Source organism: Tachypleus tridentatus, chromosome 2 (assembly GCF_004210375.1).
Source record: "Tachypleus tridentatus isolate NWPU-2018 chromosome 2, ASM421037v1, whole genome shotgun sequence".
Taxonomy (NCBI): Eukaryota; Metazoa; Arthropoda; class Merostomata; order Xiphosura; family Limulidae; genus Tachypleus; species Tachypleus tridentatus.
Window position 1 is genome coordinate 60,662,151 of NC_134826.1, and position 20,922 is coordinate 60,683,072.

General features: G+C 32.0%; 1 protein-coding gene across 1 annotated transcript in view; it reads left to right on the top strand.

Moving 5' to 3' along the window:
* The first annotated feature begins 239 nt into the window (after window positions 1-239).
* The window catches only part of LOC143243939 (haloacid dehalogenase-like hydrolase domain-containing 5), a 46,215-nt gene continuing 25,532 nt past the window's right edge, over window positions 240-20,922 (top strand). Inside the window, exons 1-4 of the mRNA XM_076487777.1 lie at window positions 240-400; window positions 14,896-15,156; window positions 15,604-15,716; window positions 16,577-16,667. Coding sequence (XP_076343892.1) covers window positions 281-400; window positions 14,896-15,156; window positions 15,604-15,716; window positions 16,577-16,667 — 585 coding nt within the window. The 5' untranslated portion in view covers window positions 240-280. The remainder of the gene's footprint in view (window positions 401-14,895; window positions 15,157-15,603; window positions 15,717-16,576; window positions 16,668-20,922) is intronic.

Here is a 20,922-nt window from a genome sequence, read left to right on the forward strand (position 1 = left end):
ATTAAAAAACAAAACAAAAAACAATCTAATTCAGAACGCCATAAAAGTGTGAGAAGTATCTTTTGCACAAATATTAAAAGGCACTTAACGATTTTTTTTCTGGCATATTATAATGTAATAATTGTGTATGTGTGAATTTTTCGATTGGCAGGTTTGATTTGAAAAGATGAGTTAATCGTTTTTTAAGGGTCAGGGGACTGGCTTGTATGACGTTTTAATATTTTCATTTGGGATTGGAGAGTGCTTGCATATCCCCAGGGTAATTCACTTTCGAGACGTGATGGCGACGGCTGTAGTAGGCTTACGGTTAGGATGTAGTATTAATGTAAAAAGCCTTAACGAAACTGGATGTTTGTATTTTCTTACAGCAAATTTATTTCAGAAAAAAATTCATAGCAAGGTGAGAAAAATTACTAATAATCCGTAATTATAAGTTATAATTATGAGAAAATAATTGATTTCTTTGGTAGCTATTCCCGATCTCTTCTAACTTACGACACATCTGACATTGTAATCTCGCTAGTGAAGAAAACATTTCTCACTCTTACTTGGGAATTGAGTTACTGTTTTGTTATATTTTTAAATATTTTATATATTTCTCAAATAAATATATGTTTGTATTTTACTGTATGAATTAAGTATATCTTAACTTTTATTCAGCGACCCATAATTTGAGAATCGCTTCTGCTGGTGTAGCCGTAGATTAACGTTACTTATTTCGTATTGTTCATGTCATCACATAAAATTTGCTATTATGTAGGTTGCATTTCTTCTCGTTTCAAATTTCAACCTGCTTTTTGTTTGTTCAGTGGATTTCTTGCGTATTGAAGTGAATCTTAGATTTATTACATTCTTTAGGGTTAGGTTATTTTAACAATTTCTGACTTTTAACATTATTAGTTTATCAGTTTATACATGTTAAATTATTTTGTTAAACGGATAACCATCATCCATCTTGGACATGCTTAGCCTCATTCCTAATTGGCATAGCATTATTGATAGTGGTAGTTATTCTGTAGTCTAGTAAGTGATGTGATTCATAGGCCAAAATTTTACATTCATGTTTTAAGAACTAATTTAGTAATTAAAATAAGTATTGATGAATACAGTCACTGTTTAGTGTTTGTTTTTCCTTTATCTACAACTTCAGAAATACAATTACAAAGAAACTGTGACTGTACCATTATTATATGTAAATTAATATTCTGCACAGAAAAGTAGAATGTGAATTGTATTACTTATGGTGATTTATTATTGCTTACTTATTTTCAATTTCCAATTATTCAATCCATGTAATGACTGTATCAGGACAGAAAGATGAAATCTAAAGGCCACTAACAATATTCAAATGAACAAGTCAGAAGACCATTATAAATGAGTACCCATTACAGGTGTTATTGTCTAGGTGTTGTAATAATGTGTAGATATTGGTGAGCTGCTAAAACTAAAGTTAGAATTAATTAATTAGAATTTCCATTGACAATATTTTAGCAGAACTAGAAGATCAGAGCTTTGTTTCAGATATCATATAAAAGCATAGATCAAATTGTGTAAACAGTCATGATGCTTTACAGCAAATAAACTGATTACATAAAACTATATATATCAAATGCTGGTCAAAAATAAATAGTGAACGTCTTAATTTTCTGGATTTAAAACCATGATGGATATCACAAACTGTATGTGTAGAAATAAAAAAGAACAAGAATAGCATTGAAGGATCAAATATTGTATGAAACAAAGTTAGCTAAAATCATAAAAATTAACACAAAGAACTTCTTTAAATACATTAAGTAAAATATATGGATAAGCAAAAAAAACTTTTAGAGATGAAAAGAAAAGAAAAGCTTACATCTGATGATTATACTGTGGCTGGCTTATTAAATTCAATTAATACTTTAATTTCTGTTATTGAAAATTCTGTAATCATGAATAATTGCTAAAAGGAAGTAGGACCAAACAAGGTATTGATATGAATTTTAAACTTGTTGATAAACAACCAGGAAGTTTAACTTACTTATGTAAGATTCCTGAGACAGATATTTCTAAAGGTTTTTGAAGGAACTCGGATTGGATATGTGAATCATGTAATATCTTTTTTGTAAGCTTTTGAATGGCATGAAAATGCAAGAGGATTGGAAGTTAGCTAATGTACCTTTTATTTTTGAGAAAGATGATAAAAATTGTTCTAGCAATTATAGGTTTGTTATATTTACATCAGCTGTGGGGAAAGTTTACTTAGTGGTGAAAAATACTTTGCAAAGGCAGTTAACAAAGTTTAATATCATTAAGTAATCAGTGTAGTTTCACTAAGAGAAAATCGTGCCTTACTAATCATTTGATATTTTTTGAAGAGGTTACTTCACAGATGAGGGTAAGGGTGTGGATTTGGTGTGTCTGAATTTTTATAATTATCATAATATGAATTATAACTATAATTTTAATGGGAATAGCCTTAAAAGTTAAGGAGAAGAAGGATCTTGGTGTTCTGGTTAATAAAATGTGCTGTTTTTAGTGGTAGGACAAACAGATTTTTGGTTGTATCTACGAAAATAATTGAATGTGAGTCTAAATTTGGAGTTTTATGCTCATTCTTGGGGTCCTTTCCTGAGGAATGTCATTAAATTGTTAGAATAAGGTCAGGTGAGGGCTACTAGTATATGTGAAATAAAAAGGTTATTATATGAAGGTAGGTAAAAATCTCTAAAATTGTTTTCATTTTGAAAAAGAGTCGGAGGGGATTTGATTGAGGTGTTTAAGACTTAAAGGAATTGATGCATTTTCATTTTTCTTTGTACTTGATTGTGAAAATGGCAGAACTAAGGAACAGAAATAAATTTTGGTAGGGTATATGTCATCTTTTGCTAGGATAATATTTTCTAAGAGAGTGATTAGCCTTGGAATGGGTTGCCTTCAGATGTGGATATGACATATTTAAATGAAAGCTTAAATATCTGAATGATAAGGACTGGCTTTGAGTTGTTTTTCTTAAAAGTGTTAGTTCCATCTAACCCATTACATCTATTACAAGTTTCATGTTGTCCTTAACTTTTATGTTATCTGTTTGTTACACTTGCACTTAATTTGTTTCATTGACAGTATGTCATTCATTGATTACTAACTTATGAAACATGAGTACCTTCAAGTTCAAAGTAGTTAAGATTTAGTGCATAACTAAATTAACTTCTTTGAAATAATCTGTTTACAAAGAAGTTAACCCATAATGAGTATTGGGGAAAGGGGAATTTTTCCCGTTTCTTTGTCAGTGTGATGCTAAGCTCTGTAATATTGTATGGTGGATTAAGGAAATGACATAAATGATGTCCTGGAGATGCTTTTTAAATTAGAACTTCTTGCTAATCAGTTTGTAACCATGATTGTTTTATTGCAACATAGTGCATTAAATACTGGGAGCAATGCATTTGGTAATATCCTCTCTGAGGAAAATATCTGGTTTGATTAGACTCGTATATAATAAGATACTGCAATTGAGTCCAGTAAACATCATTACATTTTATTTTGGAATATTAAATATTTCCTCAGAAATATGATGAATCTAATATATCCATTTTCTTACTGATACCTTTAAACATCTTAATACAGCCACAGGGTTTGAAATTTTCAATTTAAAGCCGGACATGTCCGTTAAAAAATCAAGTTTGACTGGCACTTTCCCATCTGTCACCGGACATTGTGACTGTTGGTCATATTCCTAACATATCGGACACACATAATCGTCCTCTCAAAAATGAGGCAAAAGCTGTATATGCACAGCCCAAAGATTTTGCTTAAAAGTATATTCTATAATGAGTAGAAATTAACTTGCAAAATTTAAGATTTAATTTAAGACAAAAATAAAGCAAATTATAAAAAACGGTCGTGAACGCTCACAAAATGCTCTTTTTATGTCGCCTTATCCGTGCCGTCCCGGATAGTCACGTGATTGCAGAACATTCACGACGATCTGGCCATGGCGTCTGATAGTTAAAAAACGGGAAAGTCTCACGATCTATCTCAGTTTGTTTTCGCGAGCAAGACTAATGAATCACAAGACAATACTATGGAACCCCGAGTGAAAAAAACCCAAGCTTGTTGACCCAAGCCCATGTGTTAAAGCAAAAACTGTTACTTCTAGTACTGGCCCTAAGCCTACTCGTCGTTTCCAGGATGAATGGAATAGAGGCCAGACCATGGCTGGAGTATAATAACGCTACCAGACTGATGTTTAGCTCAATTTGTCAGGAATATTGAAAAAAGTAGTGGAAGGCAGAAGAACATCTTCATAACAGGATCTTCCAACCTGAGAGCAAGTGCTGTTAAGGAGCATGAAAACAGTTGCACCCACAGTCTAAGTTGTCAAGCTAAGACAGCAAAAGAAACACCTGACTTAGCTCCCATGATGAAAGAATTGAGCAAAGTTAACCAGATTGAGAAAGATCATTTGCTTGTGCTGTTCAGGACTGCCCTTTATATGACTTTGAATGCCAAACCATTCAGCAATTTTCAAGAGCTTCTGTTGTTGCAGGAGCACAGCTTTGGTATGAACTTAACAGAACATTATACCAATGACAAACAAGCAGTTATCTTTACGAAGTATATTGCAGAAACAATTAGAATTAATGTAAAATCTCGTCTGCACACCTCATTATTCTTTGGCGTTATGACTGACGGCTCAACAGACACTGCCAGCATTGAGCAGGAGATAGTCTATGTAAGATACTTGGACAGTGACTGTTACCCAGTAACCTATTTCCTGTGTCTGCAGTCAGTTGAGAAGGCTGATTCTGAACACTTGCTACAGGCACTTAGTTCAGGTAAAGGTTTCTTAATTACCTGGGATGAGAATTTTCTGGATTTATCCTGAATTCCTAATTAAGAAAAATTAAAATGGACAATATTTCATGTACATTTGTGTTTTAATTCAGGTTTACATAGTGATTCCATTATTAATATACATCAGTGAAAACTCAAGCATTTTTCAATTGATGTAAACCAAGAAGAACCATGTATTTACCACTGACAGAATTGGAGCTTAACCTAGCACAACTAGTGTAATAGATAATGGGGTAATTGAATTTTCCAAAGTACAAACTTACTTTTTTACAGAAAGTAACTAATATGTACTTGCAGCATTGTCCATATATGGCAAGTTTCCCGACTGGCTTGAATCAATTGTATGCCTGACATCAAATGGGGCAGCTGTCAATTTTCGCACAAATAAAGGACTTGTCAACAGATTGAAGGTGCAAAAACCTTATTTGATAGAGATCCACTGTGTTTCACAGATTGGAACTTGCAATTAAGAAGACCATCAAGGACATCCCTTACCATGATAGTATCCAAATCTTCTTGGAAAACCTATAGAAGTTTTATGACAATTCGCGACAGAACTGGGCTGGCCTCAAAGAAGCTGGTAAAGCCAACAACATTGTTGTTAGAAAGCCAACAAAAGGGACAGGAACCTGGTGGGTGGCCTACAAAGAGCGTGCTCTGGAGTCAGTTTCTCATAACTGGCCAGCTTTAGCGGAGCATTTGTATCAAGTAAAGGGGGACATGACAAGGGGGGAACGTGGACAGAAAGTTGCAGGATTATACAGTACTTTGACAAGCCTTAAATTCATCCTATACATGGACATACTCTTGGCAGTTCTGCCTGTTTTGACATCTCTTAGGCTCAAAATGCAAGACAATTCTGCTATTGTGAACATTGTTTCTGACAAACTCGCCGTTTGGAAAGAGAAGCTTGGCAATCTGAATCATGTTGAGAGATCCCAGAAAATTGTTAAAGAGCTCACAACATGTGAACAAACTAGCAAGTGGTTACTTAGAGGAAAGGTGATTGCTATTAGTGGTTAGACAAGGGCCAGAGGCTCAAAAAGTGCCACAAAAGAGACAGTTGCTCAATCCATGGCTGAAGAAACTGCCATCTTCATAGGTAAAATTGTCACATATCTGAATGAGAGATTTGAAGAATTTGATAAGGATTTTATTGGTGCCTTTCAACTCTTTGAACCAAGCAACTGACCTAAAAGCAAGGAAGCATTGTCATCTTATGGCCATAATGAACTCCAGACACTATTAGACCACTTTGGTGCTCTGCTAGAAGCTAAGGGTTTCAACGTTGCATCTGATATTTGCCAAGCTGACTTACACAAGACACTGCTCAAAGCCACAAGATTTGCCAAATTAGATGAGTCCCTGGCTAGTAGTGCAAGTGGATTGTGGGCCCATATGTTAAGTCAAATTACTGTTGAGGACGGTAAACTTTTCTCTGGATCAACAGTATTGGCCTTGGTATGCCTCATGCAGGTGATTTCCGTGTCATCTGCTGAACCAGAACGTGGATTTTCCCAGGTGGCAGTTATTAAGGATGACTGGCAGTTCAGACTAATAAATGATTCTCTTAATGACTTGATGACAATAAAATTACCTAAGAATAAGACGTGATCTTGCAAACACAGAATTACTGTGCAAGTCTGTAGAATCCTGGTGGAAGGACAGTAAAAAACCAGACGATTTGTAAGTCCACATGAAACTCACACACATAGAGACGATAGAGATACTGAGTCTACATCAGATGATGTCTTAATGTTGGATGACTAAATCTACCAGTTTGATGTGTCATTTTTAAAGGATACAAGGCTTGTTGCCACTTGCTTTGAAATAATGTTTCAGTGCCATAAATTACATTATTCTGTTTTATATAATAATTGTCTCTACTTGATTTCATGTTTTCGGTAATGTCTGGTGACAATTTTGAGGTGTCCTGCTAAAATTTCCAATGTCTGGCAAGTTTCACTGTCCCGCAGGACACATGTCCTGCTGAAAATTTAGAATATTTCTACCCCTGTAGCCATCACTAAAAGCCTTATTTAAACAGTGTTTCCTGAACATGGCAATTGTATCTGGCTTTTCAAGTATTAACACGTTGGTTATTTTTATATACATTAAACTTGACCTGTTTGTGAAGTGTGTATGTTCCAAATGGCTTTGCTGTTAACTCTGTAATTTTAACAGAACTTTAAGCTATCAAATACATAAATATTGGGAATTGAATTTGGTTTTGAACAAATTTCCATTTCATTCTGTTTGGTTTTGTAAACTGGGCTGGATACTGTAATTGTTTTATTTAGCATAAGATTTATTGTCCGTCACTACTGTCAAATTTACTTTTATTCAAAAATACAACTTACATATTAAAGTTAGCATTACGTTGTGTTTTGCCAATGAAATAGTTCCATTAATTTACATAAAGGTTTTAATTAAAATAACAGATGCCGTTTTTCTCTCAAAACATAAACGGTACATAATTTTGAAACGACGCGATTACTTTCATGTTGAAAGTAAATTTGGTTTTATTAAATGATCAAAGTTGTCAAATGAGAATTTCAAACATGAACGAAAACAGTGCTATCGAAAATTGATTTATTATTTTTTAGAATAACAGTGTGTGACAATAATATAGGGATTCACTTGGTTTTATGAAAAACTGGGATTACTGTAGAAAATATCGTCAACAATGAGGATAGGTACCCAACTGATAAACAGTGTGTTATCATCATTAACGTTATAAGTTGGTTGGTTTGGCGTTTAATGGGCCAAAACTAGGCTATCTGCGCCAATGTTATAAGAAAATGCGGTATGGTGAAATAATTATATTCATTAATGGAGTAATATTTAGCTGTGGGGTATATCTTGTAGCTTTCTTTAAGCAGACGGCGAAGAGAATTGCAGTTTTATTTTTTTACGAGTTAAAATCTATACGCATTACATTTTGTGAAGCGCTAGTGTATATTATTACATATTATAATTTATCCCAGACGAGTTTCCGGTGTATTATGTTACGTACTACGGTTTAAAATAGTTGGACATTTTATTTTTAATTTAGAGGTTAATTGAAGGTCGAAATGTATCGAATTTATGATATTTCCAAATAAAACTCATACGTACAATTTCCTTTCTTAACACACATTTTAACATACAAACAACAATACAATTTATAATAACGGATATTAAAAATAGTTTATATGAAAGAGTTTCACAAACTTAAGAACAATACTGAGGCTTCTTCTTGGTCTGGAACTGAATATTTTATCGGCGACTCAAAATGAGCGAATAAATTCTATATTGATGCACAGATATATCACTTGACAGGAAACCAACTTACTTCTTAACAAGTGAATTTTTTCCCGACGAAATATATAATGTCCTCGTTGAAATGCTAACGTCTGGAGTTTTTCCTTGAAATTAAACTGTTTGTAAAGTTCGAAATTTATAAACGTTCCTGGTCAAATATCTGTAGTTTCTCTGATCAATAAGTGTTTATCACAATTATAGGTCCCCCACTGTACAGCGGTGAGTCTACGGATTTACAACGCTAAAATCAAGGGTTCGATTATCCTTGGTGAACTCAGCAGATAGCCCGATGTGGCTTTGCTATGTGAAAATACACACACAAAATTATAGCTTTCGATATTTGTAGTTACTAAATGTATCAAACCCTATATCACTGTATCTTGGCGCGTTGATTTGTAACTTTAAGTAAAGTTTTCAAAAGTTCCCCGGCATGGCCAGGTGGTTAAGGCCCTCGATCATGGTTCCCCGGCATGGCCCTCAAGTAGCTTTACGTAAAATTCAAAGACAAACAAACGCGAAAGTTCAGTTTCAACAGTATTTTACTTACATACATAGTTTAGTTTGGTTTGGCTTTTTGAATTTCGCACAAAGCTACTAGAGATCTATCTGTGCTAGCCGCCCCTAATTTAGCAGTGTAAGACTGGAGGGAAGGTAGCTAGTCATCACCACCCACCGCCAACTCTTGGGCTACTCTTTTACCAACGAATAATGGGATTGTCCGTAACATTATAACGCCCTCACGGCTAAAAGGGCGAGCATATTTGGCGCGACGGGGATGCGAACACGCGACCCTCAGATTACGACTCGCACGCCTTAATACGCTTGGCCATGCCGGGCCTAGTACATTGTTGGTTGTTACGTTCGAGAATCTTCTACAAATTTAGGAAATAGGCGAGGTTTTCGCAATACACATTTAATAATATGAATACATATATATATATATATATTAAGTTGAGACAAACATAGATATTAATATAAGATATATATAATAGTAAATCTGTTACAATATTTTTATATTAGGTAAATAAAATCGCCATTAAACATTGCGTTATGGATAGCTGATGTTTTACCTGAATTTCGTCATTCAAAATTGACATCGAGATTTTGTCCTTGAAACTTGTAAGCTTTATTTACAAGACATAATATCAGGGTTAATTTGGGTTACTAGATTTGCAGTGTAAAAACCTGGAACTTTTTTCTTTTTGTCATATTGACTAACACTAAAAGTTCTGAAACTTGCAAAACAATGTGATATTTATTACATCGCGTTTTAAAACTGTAGGCATGCGAAACAAACTAAAAGCTTGTTTAATTGAAATACAGTAATAGTAACAAACGTGTTTAAGTTGTGTTTTACGTCTTCGTTTTGTGTTGTTTTTCTTTAGGGGCTGTCCAATGAAAACGTAGCAGAGAGTGAGGGTACACTGTACCATTAAGTGGCAAAATTTGCATATGTAATTCGTATAGGTATAAAGGAGCTGGTTTTGTTTTACTGTTTTTGATAAGGATAAAAAACAAAATTGGGACAACTGAACTATAAGAGTGGTGTATAAACTGTTATTACAGAAGAAAATTGCTTCACTTAAATTACAATTTTTTAAAATATTGGATGTTATTAGTCATGTTTTAACAAGGTACATTTGTGTTCGAAAACACAAGTTTCTATACAGAGTTCCAATTCAGTATTTATCTTCGTACTTTTATGTTATTTATTGCTGTATTCAAGTAAATTAATATTTGTTTGTATACTTTTAGTATATTCCATGAAAGAACTGCATAAACAAAATTATTTTTCTTTACGACGTTTGCCGTCGGTTATTAGTCTTCTGGCAATTTTTAGATTGAAACAAATTCCACCAAACTTTATAGTACGGAGATGAGATCGAGAAACTGAGTGAAATGTTTTTTAAATTACTTTTGGAAGTCATGCTGCGTATACAAGGTCCAAGGTTCGAACCGTAATGCATTGCATAGTTTTAGTTGTGAAGGCGTTATAATCGTAACAGTACAGTTATTCGATTTAAAAATTTGTAAAGACAGTTATTCTGTTGAATTGATGACCCACCTCCCCTTTGGTGCTGCTGAGTGGGTGTCTTCTCATTGGCCAGAAGCACTAAGTTAGGATTACTTTGCATTAAGCACTGAGCTACGCAGTGGACTATTCTGCTGTGCCCACAACTTGTTTTGAAACCTAATGTGTAGCGCCTTAATTCCAAAGACTTATCGCTAATGGGCTGTATCTGAAATTTTTAGTTTCTGACGTGGCCATTTAGCCCATGTATTGCATAAGTTGCCGTTTAGGTTTAAAATATATTGTGCACAAAAGTATTTTAACACTGTATTTAATGTACTTCATCGTGTTTGACTAAGGTGGGAGTATGTAAAGTTCTGAAATTCTACATTTATTTGTATCAGAAAATGTGATAATAAAATGTAGCATTTTATAATTTTGTAGTTAGTTTAAAAGTTGTTTTTCACATAGCAACCACCCAAGTGAAACATATACTCCTAACTATAAATAATCCAGTCGTTATTATTTCGCAGTATTCCAGTTGCTTCATTAATACCTTGATGTATTGCTCAAAGAAATTTATAAAACTGGTAACGCTAGATATCACTCTAAATTGTAGGTGTGTTTCGCTGAATTAAACGGATGAGCTATAACCATGTTTAAACATTTTTGGAACGCGTTTCATGAATTGGAGCACGTGATATATTTAAATCTTTATCTGTTAGGCAGTCCCCTTCCCCTTTAAATCTGATCGCTAAAAGTAAACATTTCGGAATTTAAACACAAAGTTTGCGCAAACTCAGCTAGGCCAAAAGTTTTGACTGTACGGTGTGAATCTAGTTGTGTGAAACACAACTTTTTATACAATGTATAGGTATTTTCATTCTCAGATTTGGTCGAAGAATTATTTTTTAAAATCCGTGTATTTGTAGGTCTGTTTCCGTTTTATTTTAATCAATATACACAATTTAAAAATACGTTATATATGATGTATATAAAGTACTAAATTACAAAGAAATGTTCTAGAATTGTTATCCGTCTGTTGACCATCTATTCCTCTTTGTCGACCGCTATCATACTCGTCCATAGCTATGAAAAGGAGTCAAACATCTTTGATAATGACTATCTTCAATATTTACGATATGATGTAATGTTACAAAACTGTTTAAAAGTTAGGTAAGCACAAAAACAGGAGACTTGCTGAGTTATTGATAATAACACTGATGTATTCACTGTAAAATATCAGGATTAATTGTTTAGGAACTGTTATAAATGACAATAAACTATTAATATTTGCAGAATTTTATTGCAAATTATCATCCCATATCGTTTTATCTAAGCACAGTAAGTAAAAAACAAGTATGGCAATTACAGGCTATTGTGAACATTACCATCTTGTTGGCACAGAATGTTCAGTCGCAATCTTGTTTGTTTCGTGCCATAGTTTTACTTGGAATTAGCTCTTTAAATAGTTCATACCAACTGTTTGAAGTACAAGTTGAATCTAAAGTTTTAGTTTTTGTATGTTTTAGAAAACTACAAGGTTTTTCTATCTGCTAAATGTTGGTGCTACTTTTATTACCCTTGTCAATATTTGTGTGTGTATAACATTCGGTGTTTAAATTTATCTTAATTTCAGAAAAATAAAATATGTACCAGCATGTAACTCAAAACTTGAGATATGTGTATTTCATTTGAAATTACTTTTGAACATGATGTCGTGATATGCAGACGCATCGTGCTTTTTCCCCGATCTTTTATTAATAGTAAATACTTTTCATTTTGTTTGATACTATGAACTTTCAACATAAACATGTGGTTTAGAAAACCATCGATTTGTAGTTGTTTGTTTATTTTCTTCTCTAGCAGATAATCTGTACTTTCCCCTCGTGGACATTACTGTAATTTGACATGTAGAACAAGTGTCCATTACTGTCTGAGTAAATAATATCTTGAGACCAGTTTTTATTATAAGGTAACGCCTGTCGATATGGATAAAACGGGCATTTCTTTTGTGTACCAAACTTTAGTTCTACTTAGTTTTGAAAATGAATCTGTCAACAGGAGGAGATATTGAGAACAAAAACTTGTTAATTAATTCACAAATCGTTTTCTAAGCGACAGTTCGGCGACGACTCACACTGTTTATACTTTGATACAATAAATATTGTGTTTCAGTCAGTTTACATTGTGTCCAGTCTGTACATCTTCTTAGCCTTTTAATCAAATTCAAAGTTTCTTAAAATATTCTTAGATGATTCTTCTATTTATAAAGCAGGCTCATCCAATAATTAATCAGAAATCAGTTTTGCATAAGGATACCGCAGTGACAAGAAGTTTCTTGAAGCTAATAAGTTGTAGAGACGACTGATACAAGTAATATATAGACTATATTACAGAATACAATTATGACAACGTTTCGACCTCTTTTAGAAATGAAGTTTGAAAAAGAGGCCGTTAGAGTAATTTCATTTCTGATATCACGTGACTCAACGAATTTTTATTACTTGTATCAACCGTCTCTACAATTATTTATTGAACTAGCAGAAATACTTGATGTCCGGGCAGGTATAACTGCTAGTTCGTATGCCTGGGGCCTTTTCTGCATTTGTCTGACAGTTCTACAACATTGTGCTCGTACTTGACATTCAGTAATGACTACTTTAGCTTAAAAATGAGTTATAGTCACTGTATTACATCACGGAGTAGATTTTATTAAAGTATTCCTTTAAAAGTGCATTGCTTTTCTGTTGCAACACTCGTGAAATCGTCACTAAGGAAAAACAAGTATTTTAAGATTTTTTTTATATTTCAAACTTATTTTTTTTTGTAATTTTTATTGATTAAATCTGAAATGCAATTTTTGTGGAAATTTCAGTTGTTTTATCTATTGTTCAGCTATAAAAATACCGCCCAGTTTTAAAAATATTACCAAGTTACAATTGGTGAGGGTCGGTGTTGTAGGTTCTGAGATCCATATTTGGGACGTGTAAATTGCGAGCTCCGTTATAATAAGATACACTTGACGCGTTTAGTTGATTAGAGAATTACGATAGTTATGTAACACTTTGTGTTTAAGTGATTAACTCAACTGGTATTGGGGATGCAGTGTTTAGCTATTCAACTAGCAATTGGCAGTGAAATTTTGAAGTACTGGCTTTTAGTTATTTAAGCTGTAGCGATACAATGTAAATGGTTGTGACGTTCACAGTGTTTTTTACGGCTTTCGATGTGTGTGGCGAGCAGAGCATAGATAGCCCCTTGAACAGTCATGTAATAAAATTTTCAGAAAAGTTGCTGAAATTGCGCATTAACAGCTACTAATAAATTGCCTTATTTATGAGTAACAATCAAACTATAAAAATATATAAAACGCTTTTCTTTTGTTCTTAAGTTATAACTACCACAAACTCTGTTAAATGCATTTATTGTAAGTTTTTTTAATGTGTGGCTTGTTGGGATGGAACTAACTTGTGGATAAATTTTCCATCCAGAAAGCTAATATAAATTGAATGAAGTTATGAAAATGAAAATATCTCCTTGTAGATCACCACCATATAAACTTAATCAGTTGGTTCTAAAGACTATGAGACTGAGCACAGTTAGTGTTTCAGTACAGTAATATAAGAGTCCAGCATTCAGGTCCCATTACTGCAAAAAATGTCAGGCTTTGCACTTTTAGACTGTAGGTGTGTAATAGTTAAACTTGTGTTGTTTTATGTTTCTGATGAAGTAAAGGCTCCAAGAATTCAGCAGTAAGCTGTAGGTCAGTCAAGGCATGAATATTTTTTTTTGTATTAAAATTTGTAAATCGACAGTGAGCTTGTATCAGATGTAGAAAATTTGTTTAATCATTCATGTTTTAAAGGGTTGGTTAGTACTCTGTTCATTTAATAGTGTATTACAAACACTAACAACAGCTGTTAGAAACAATAAATCATTTTTACATTTATCTTTTAATTTATGTGCTAAAATCCTAGTTTTGAAAATGGATGTAACTCGTAAAGAAAACACTAGATGTAAAACAGGAAGTGGTGGATTAAAGTACATAGTTTTATCAAATATTGTTGAAAAGTTATGAATACATGCATTTATTTATTAGCTTTCATTAGTTTACCACCAGGTGACTTTTACATGTAGTAAGTACTTAAACTTGGTGGCTTTTGTATTACTTGTTTCAATTTTCTGAAATAGTCAAAATACATAAAAAACAGCATAACTGCTAAAAATGTATTTATTTCAAAATGGCTGGTATGAGTATTAACACTTTTATTGACAGGTTAAGAAAAACAGATGACCTAGGAAGGTCGAAACGTTCTCTCCTTATCAATAAAAGTGTTAATACCCATACCAGCTGTTTTGAGATACATTTTTATATCAAGTGGGTTTCTTGTCATCAAGGGTATAACTGCTACCCTTTACTTGTATGTTTAGAAACAAAAAGGATGACAACTGAGAAGTACATTCATTCATTGAATGAAATTTATGATTTTCATTTAAACACAAGCTTTAACATTATGGTAAAACATAGAAGGCAAGTTTCAGTGTTTTTTATTCTAGTTAATGTTTATGATGCAATGATGTCTGATTTTCATTTAATACAAAAATGCTTTCTTTCTGCCCCAGTTTTGATTTGTGAGGTACTTAAACATTTGTTATATATTTTATTCTAATACCTCTAACATTATGATGAATGTGTAAAAATTTGAATTTTAAAAGTAACATTTTCAGTTGTTTTGTTTTTCCAGTCTGGTAACCATGTGGTTCAGACTGCTACCAAATCCACTCCTTCACATGCCACAAAGCAGCAATGCAGGTTTGGTCTCCTCTTTGACATTGATGGAGTTATTGTCAGAGGAAGAAAAGTATTATCTCATTCTGTTGAAGCCTTTCAGAAGCTAGTAGATATTAATGGGAACTTCAGAGTACCAACCATTTTTGTTACTAATGCTGGAAACACGATGCGTCATCAAAAAGCTCAGCAGTTGTCTGATTGGTTGGGAGTTCAGGTGATTATATTTTATTTGATAATATAAAATAACCTAAAGAATATTAGAAACAATTCATATTTTTATCCCTATGATCACCTATAATATAATTTACTTTTATATATTTTTCATATTATTTGAGTATTGGTCAGAGAAAATATCAGTTTGCTCGTGCGTTAGTACAGTTTTTGGATAAATTATCTCAACACTGGATAGAAACAGTTAACAGATTTTCATTTTTTGTCATAAAGGCTACTAACATTTCTTTTAATGTGTGCAACATATGTCATATACAAGCTTAGACAATATTCAATAAACCATGTTTGAATTTTTTAGTTAAACTGAAAACGCTACAGTTGTGAGACATCTTAGTGTACATGCTTGTTACTTCATTTACTGATTTAATAGCATAAATGTAGCTCGTTATGTTTTCTTTGTTCACAAATTTCACCCTTTTATTCCACATAGATCAATGAGCAGCAGGTTGTGATGTCACATAGCCCGTTGAGGATGTTCCGTCAGTTTCACGAGAAACATTGTTTGATTTCTGGCCAAGGCCCTATTGTGGAGATTGCTAAAGGGTAGGTTTAAAGCTCTAATAAATATCAAATAATAACCAATGGAATAAGTTATTTTTTTGTTAAAATATATTTTTCTTTGTTTTAACAAGTTTGAGGTACAATCTTTTTGTTGTTTCTTCACATTAGGTTTTTGAACTTCATATGAAGTAGTGTCTCTTATTACGTACTTGTAAGAAAAACAACAGCAGCCACTTGTGTGCTAAGTTACTAAACAACAGGTTTTACATTTGTGTGTATATTTTGTTAGTATTGAGAAAAGTATGTAATATTGTGACAATACAGGGATAAAAATTATAAAAACAAATAACTTTGTTTCATATGTTTAATAAATACCATCAACCTTGTGTTTTGTCTATTCCTTTTTCAAACACAAAGAAAAAATTTAACATATTGCTGAACTGTCTTATTATTTGTATGTCCCTGTACAATGTTTCTACATATAATACAGAACAACACTCATACTAGAACAGATGTATTTGTTATTGAGAATGTTTTGTTGATTGTCTAATGAAGAGTTACTTAGATGCATGCTTATAACATTTACTGCATACCAAATGTTAATATACCAATAGTTTTTGTACCTTAGTTTTAGTGAACTCTTACTCTATCAAACAGCATTAAACAACTTGAATTTTACTATATAAATTTAGTTTTATGAGCAGTGTTTGCTAGAGCAGACAAATGTTTCAGAAACAGTAGCTTTATAATGTTTTTGTATTAAAATTATAGCATCTTTAAAAAGAAGAGTTCTCTCTCTATACAATAAAGAAACTGGAGATCTACATTAGAGACTGTAGATATACAAGTTATTTGTAGTTCTTTTTTATTGAAATAAAATTTGCTCAATAATTCTTCCACAGTTTAGGATTTATGAAAGTGACAACTGTAAATCAGTTGAGAAACTGCTTTCCTACTTTAGATGCTGTTGATCACAAAAGAAGAATTCATGTGGTAAGCTGTGAATATTTATTAACAATTTCAAGCACATTTTAAAATGTCATAGCACATTATAGATTTAAATTTTTAAAAACTTGCACCCTAACCCTTTGGATGTGGATTGGTCAAAATGCATGTGACCTTTTTAAGAAATCAACTTTTATGTTAAGTTTTAATTTCAAAAGGAAATATTTAAGTTTATTGTCACTATGAATTTTTATGTATTTGTTATTTGTATTACCTCTTTATTATGATTTCAGTTCAACATGAATTGCACATTTATAGTACAAATGTAACAAAGACTTAGCCTCTGTTTGTAACCTGTAACCTTACTTTATGGAAATACAAACCACAAAGTCAAACCTGTCTTATCACCTATCATACCCCAGCTTTAAACAAATATCAACAACTGTCTGGCATATAGCATTAGATTATTCTTAATCAAAAGAAAGAGGAGATTCCATTTTTCTCATTTTCTTATGAGGCTGGCTAATTCTAACAACAGTTTTCAGTTATTTGGCTTAGACTTATTGTTACTATCACTGAGGCCAACCGATAACTTATAGTTTAATTAGAAAGTCAGTAAAATTACAGTAATTTCAGCTTATAATATTTTTTAGTGTGTTAATATTTTGTATTAGTTACATATTGAAATAGATAAATACTATGTCATGTACCCTATCATTGTTACCAAAACAAAATAGTTCGATTTTTTATGTGCTGAGCTCAAAAACACCAGGTCATACGTAAGTACTAAATTTCTTGTTTTTTATGTATATTTTTCATTTTTTATAAAAGTGATTGAAATATAAAAGTTAGGAATTTACTAGATAAGAAAACTGTTTTTTTTATTGAGGTATGCCTGCAAGCTTGTTATGTGTTGCATAACTCGGTACTTTGTTTTCGATAACTTGTGCTGTGCACTTCATTGGCAGTTTATTGCTTTGTTGTGAGGAATGAAAGTATAAAATTAATTACAAATAGAAGAAAATTAATGTGAGCCTGAGGCAGCTTAGAATAAATAATTTATTTTACAATCTGTAATCATTCTAGAAAGAAAAAAGGAATTTTGATTTATTGCACAATTTTTATGGTAGTTACAAGGTCAATCAAATGGACCAAAGCCATTCAGTGTTAGTGAAGAGAAAATAACACATAAAATATAAAGTTGTATTGAAAGAAGTTTTGATATTAAGAGGTTCTAGAGGTTATGCAAATGAAATATGAAATCTGTAAGATTAAGAAATGTATTTTTAATTTTAGCATCAAAATTGCATTGTAGTAAGACAAACTGGAGTCTTGAGTCAAACTTTAAATTCACAAACAAGTCTTAAGTACAATATTTAATTTTAAAAAATGTGATTTTTTTTAGTACAAAAGACTTGTGGTATTTGCTAAAAGTCTGCCAAAGTTTTATAAAAATACTCTTAATACATTAAAAGTTAAGTATAGTTTTATGATTACATAGTGCTTGCAAGGGTGGTCAAAAATACAAACCCTGTGAAAGGGTTAACTCTCTATATAAAGAGAAGGTCAATTTGGCCCACCACGAAACTATATATATTATAACTCTGGATGTATTAAGTGTATCTTCATGATACACTTCACTAAGATTGTCAAACTGTTAGTAACAATTACATGCCTGTTGTACACAGAAAGTTAGATATTTTAATAAAGTATTTTTACTAAATATTTATCTTTGAATGTATGAAGCCTTTATTAAGTCAGTCTGTTTGGAAGTTTTTTTCATATTTCATTTACGTAACCTCTGGAACATTCTACTTGAATATCAAAAGTTTTGTTTGATAAAATTATCCTTTGTTTTCCTTATCCCAACACTAACCATAGCTAAATCATCAATATAAAGTGAAATGAAAAGTCGAGTAATATGAAATAAAACGTACAGCACCTCTTTTATTTTTTGAATGTATAATTAATTTGAAATTTTCATATTACTTATTTTCTTAGCTTCAATTGTTAATCTCTTGTTTATTTTCTTTTAATTTTATGATTTTATCGCTTGGCTTAAATCATGGAAACAGTTTATTCATCTATAAAACATAATAAATCACAGGGGGCAGTGTTAGCAGTTTTTTCTACATTGCACGCTCTTCATATGCTGGACGTGCAAACTTTTCACTTGCAGTCATAACTGCAGAAGGTTTTGTTTTTATAAGATATTTCTCCACAAATTAATGTACCTTTCAAATAAGCACTTTTGAACATTAATAGGAACCATCAGTTACAAAAATAAAATGTTCCAAACTATTGTAATTTATCTTTCTTTCTTTCTCAGCTAATCCTATTAGTATTTGTAACAACAAATTAAGTACTTATTCTACACTCTAGTCTTTCACCACTAAAAATAAATAAAAGATCATAAGGTTTATATAGAAAATAATCTATATATTCTTTTTCTTTTTTTTTCCCCTTAGTTATAAATATGTCCCTCAGCAGAGTGCACTTATATAATTGTCTTGAGAGACATAAAGTGATGAGTGGTTTATCTGATGGACTTGACAAATGTAATAATATCTTAGTAAATTAAGAAGATAGGAGGTTTAATTTTCTATTCTTGTTTGTAATTATGTATACTGTTTTTCTAGTTATTTAGATTATAATAATGATTAAGTTTTTAATATAACTGTAAATGTCATGACATTCACTTTCACTCTGCCATATGCAAATAGTTAAAGCACTTGTAACATAGTTCTTAACCATTTTACAATGATCTCATTATAAAATATATGTTCATATACACAGTTGCACATGTTAAGTATTTTTACAGCAACTCTTTATCTTGTATGTCTGACTTCACAAGTATTTTTATTAAAGATTTGTTTGTGAAAATATTGAGTCTGTTTTGTTACTAGTACAAGTTAAAAGTGATTTTCTTACAATGATGAAAAAGACTGTTTATTATCCCAACATCTTAAATGTTATTTGTGTAACCTCTAAAACCTCTTAAATACATTTTAATTGTTTGTTTTTGTAAAATTTATATATTGTCTGTTATTATCTAAACTATATGGGGTCTGTCAATTCGACTGACGTTGTAACCACCATAAAAAATATTCACTTATATGTATTTATTATTTTATTTTTATACTGACCTTTCAGTCATGCCTGGCTAACGATACAGAAGATTCAATGACATTGTGCATGTGCATTCATGCTATTATATCTGATAATATGTAACTGACTTTTAGTTTTTACAGTGACCTGTTTTGACTGTGTTTTATTGGACTAGTATTTTGTAAACTAGAGTCACATTTCAGTTATTATGCATCATATATGTATATAGATTACTAATACTTGCAAACAAGTTCTTAAACATATTTTTCTTAAAACAAAGAACAATAAATGAGGAAGTAGAGCACACAGTTCTCTTTTTGTCGCAACCTTTGTGTTCAATTGCTGCTTCTAATGGCTTGCTTAGCCGTAAGAAATTGCACACCTGGAGGATGTGAAACTAAATATTTTTAAGGTTATCCTTCATGTGCAAAATTTCATAGGCTAAGCAATGTATGGCAAGCAGCAAATGAGTACAAAGTTCATAACTAGAAGAGATGACAGTTTGGTATACTTCTTTATTTACTATTCTGTGTTTTAAGAAAAATAACTTTAAAAATGTTTGTAAACAGTAATAATGTGTGTGTGTGCATAAATAAAAAATGCTGCATTAACTGAAAATATCCCAAGGTACATCTTATAACGTGGAATATAAAATGTACCCTAGGTTTTGGAGGTGACTGAAAGAAGTAGGACACACATTGCAGTGGAGATACACTGTCTTCATTCTTAATCTCCATTTGCCAGTCTCATGTAAAGAAATAAAATAAAGGAATAGCAATAGAAATTAAATCTAAATTTAATTGGAAATTTATGGAGTTTGGGAATAAAGAAAAGGTAAATTTAAATAAAAATATTGTTTAGGATAAAGTTTATTATAAGCTTTGATGAACTTATATAATACTGTATCATTTTCTTCTACTTTACTTTGGAGAGAAGTCACCTTTCCACTACTGTGTAGAAAGTGAAGGGTGATATAGATGTGGGACTTTGTGGGCTTGATCACTCACATCTCACTCTCCTAATATCTAGTTCTATTATTTGTATTCCTTTATTTTACATTATTTCTTTATGTGAGACTGGCAAATGGTGGTCAAGACTGATAGACAGCATATTCCCACTACAATGTGGATCCTACTTCTGCAGTCACCTCCAAAACCTAGATTACATTTTATATCCCACATTATAGCCTGTATCC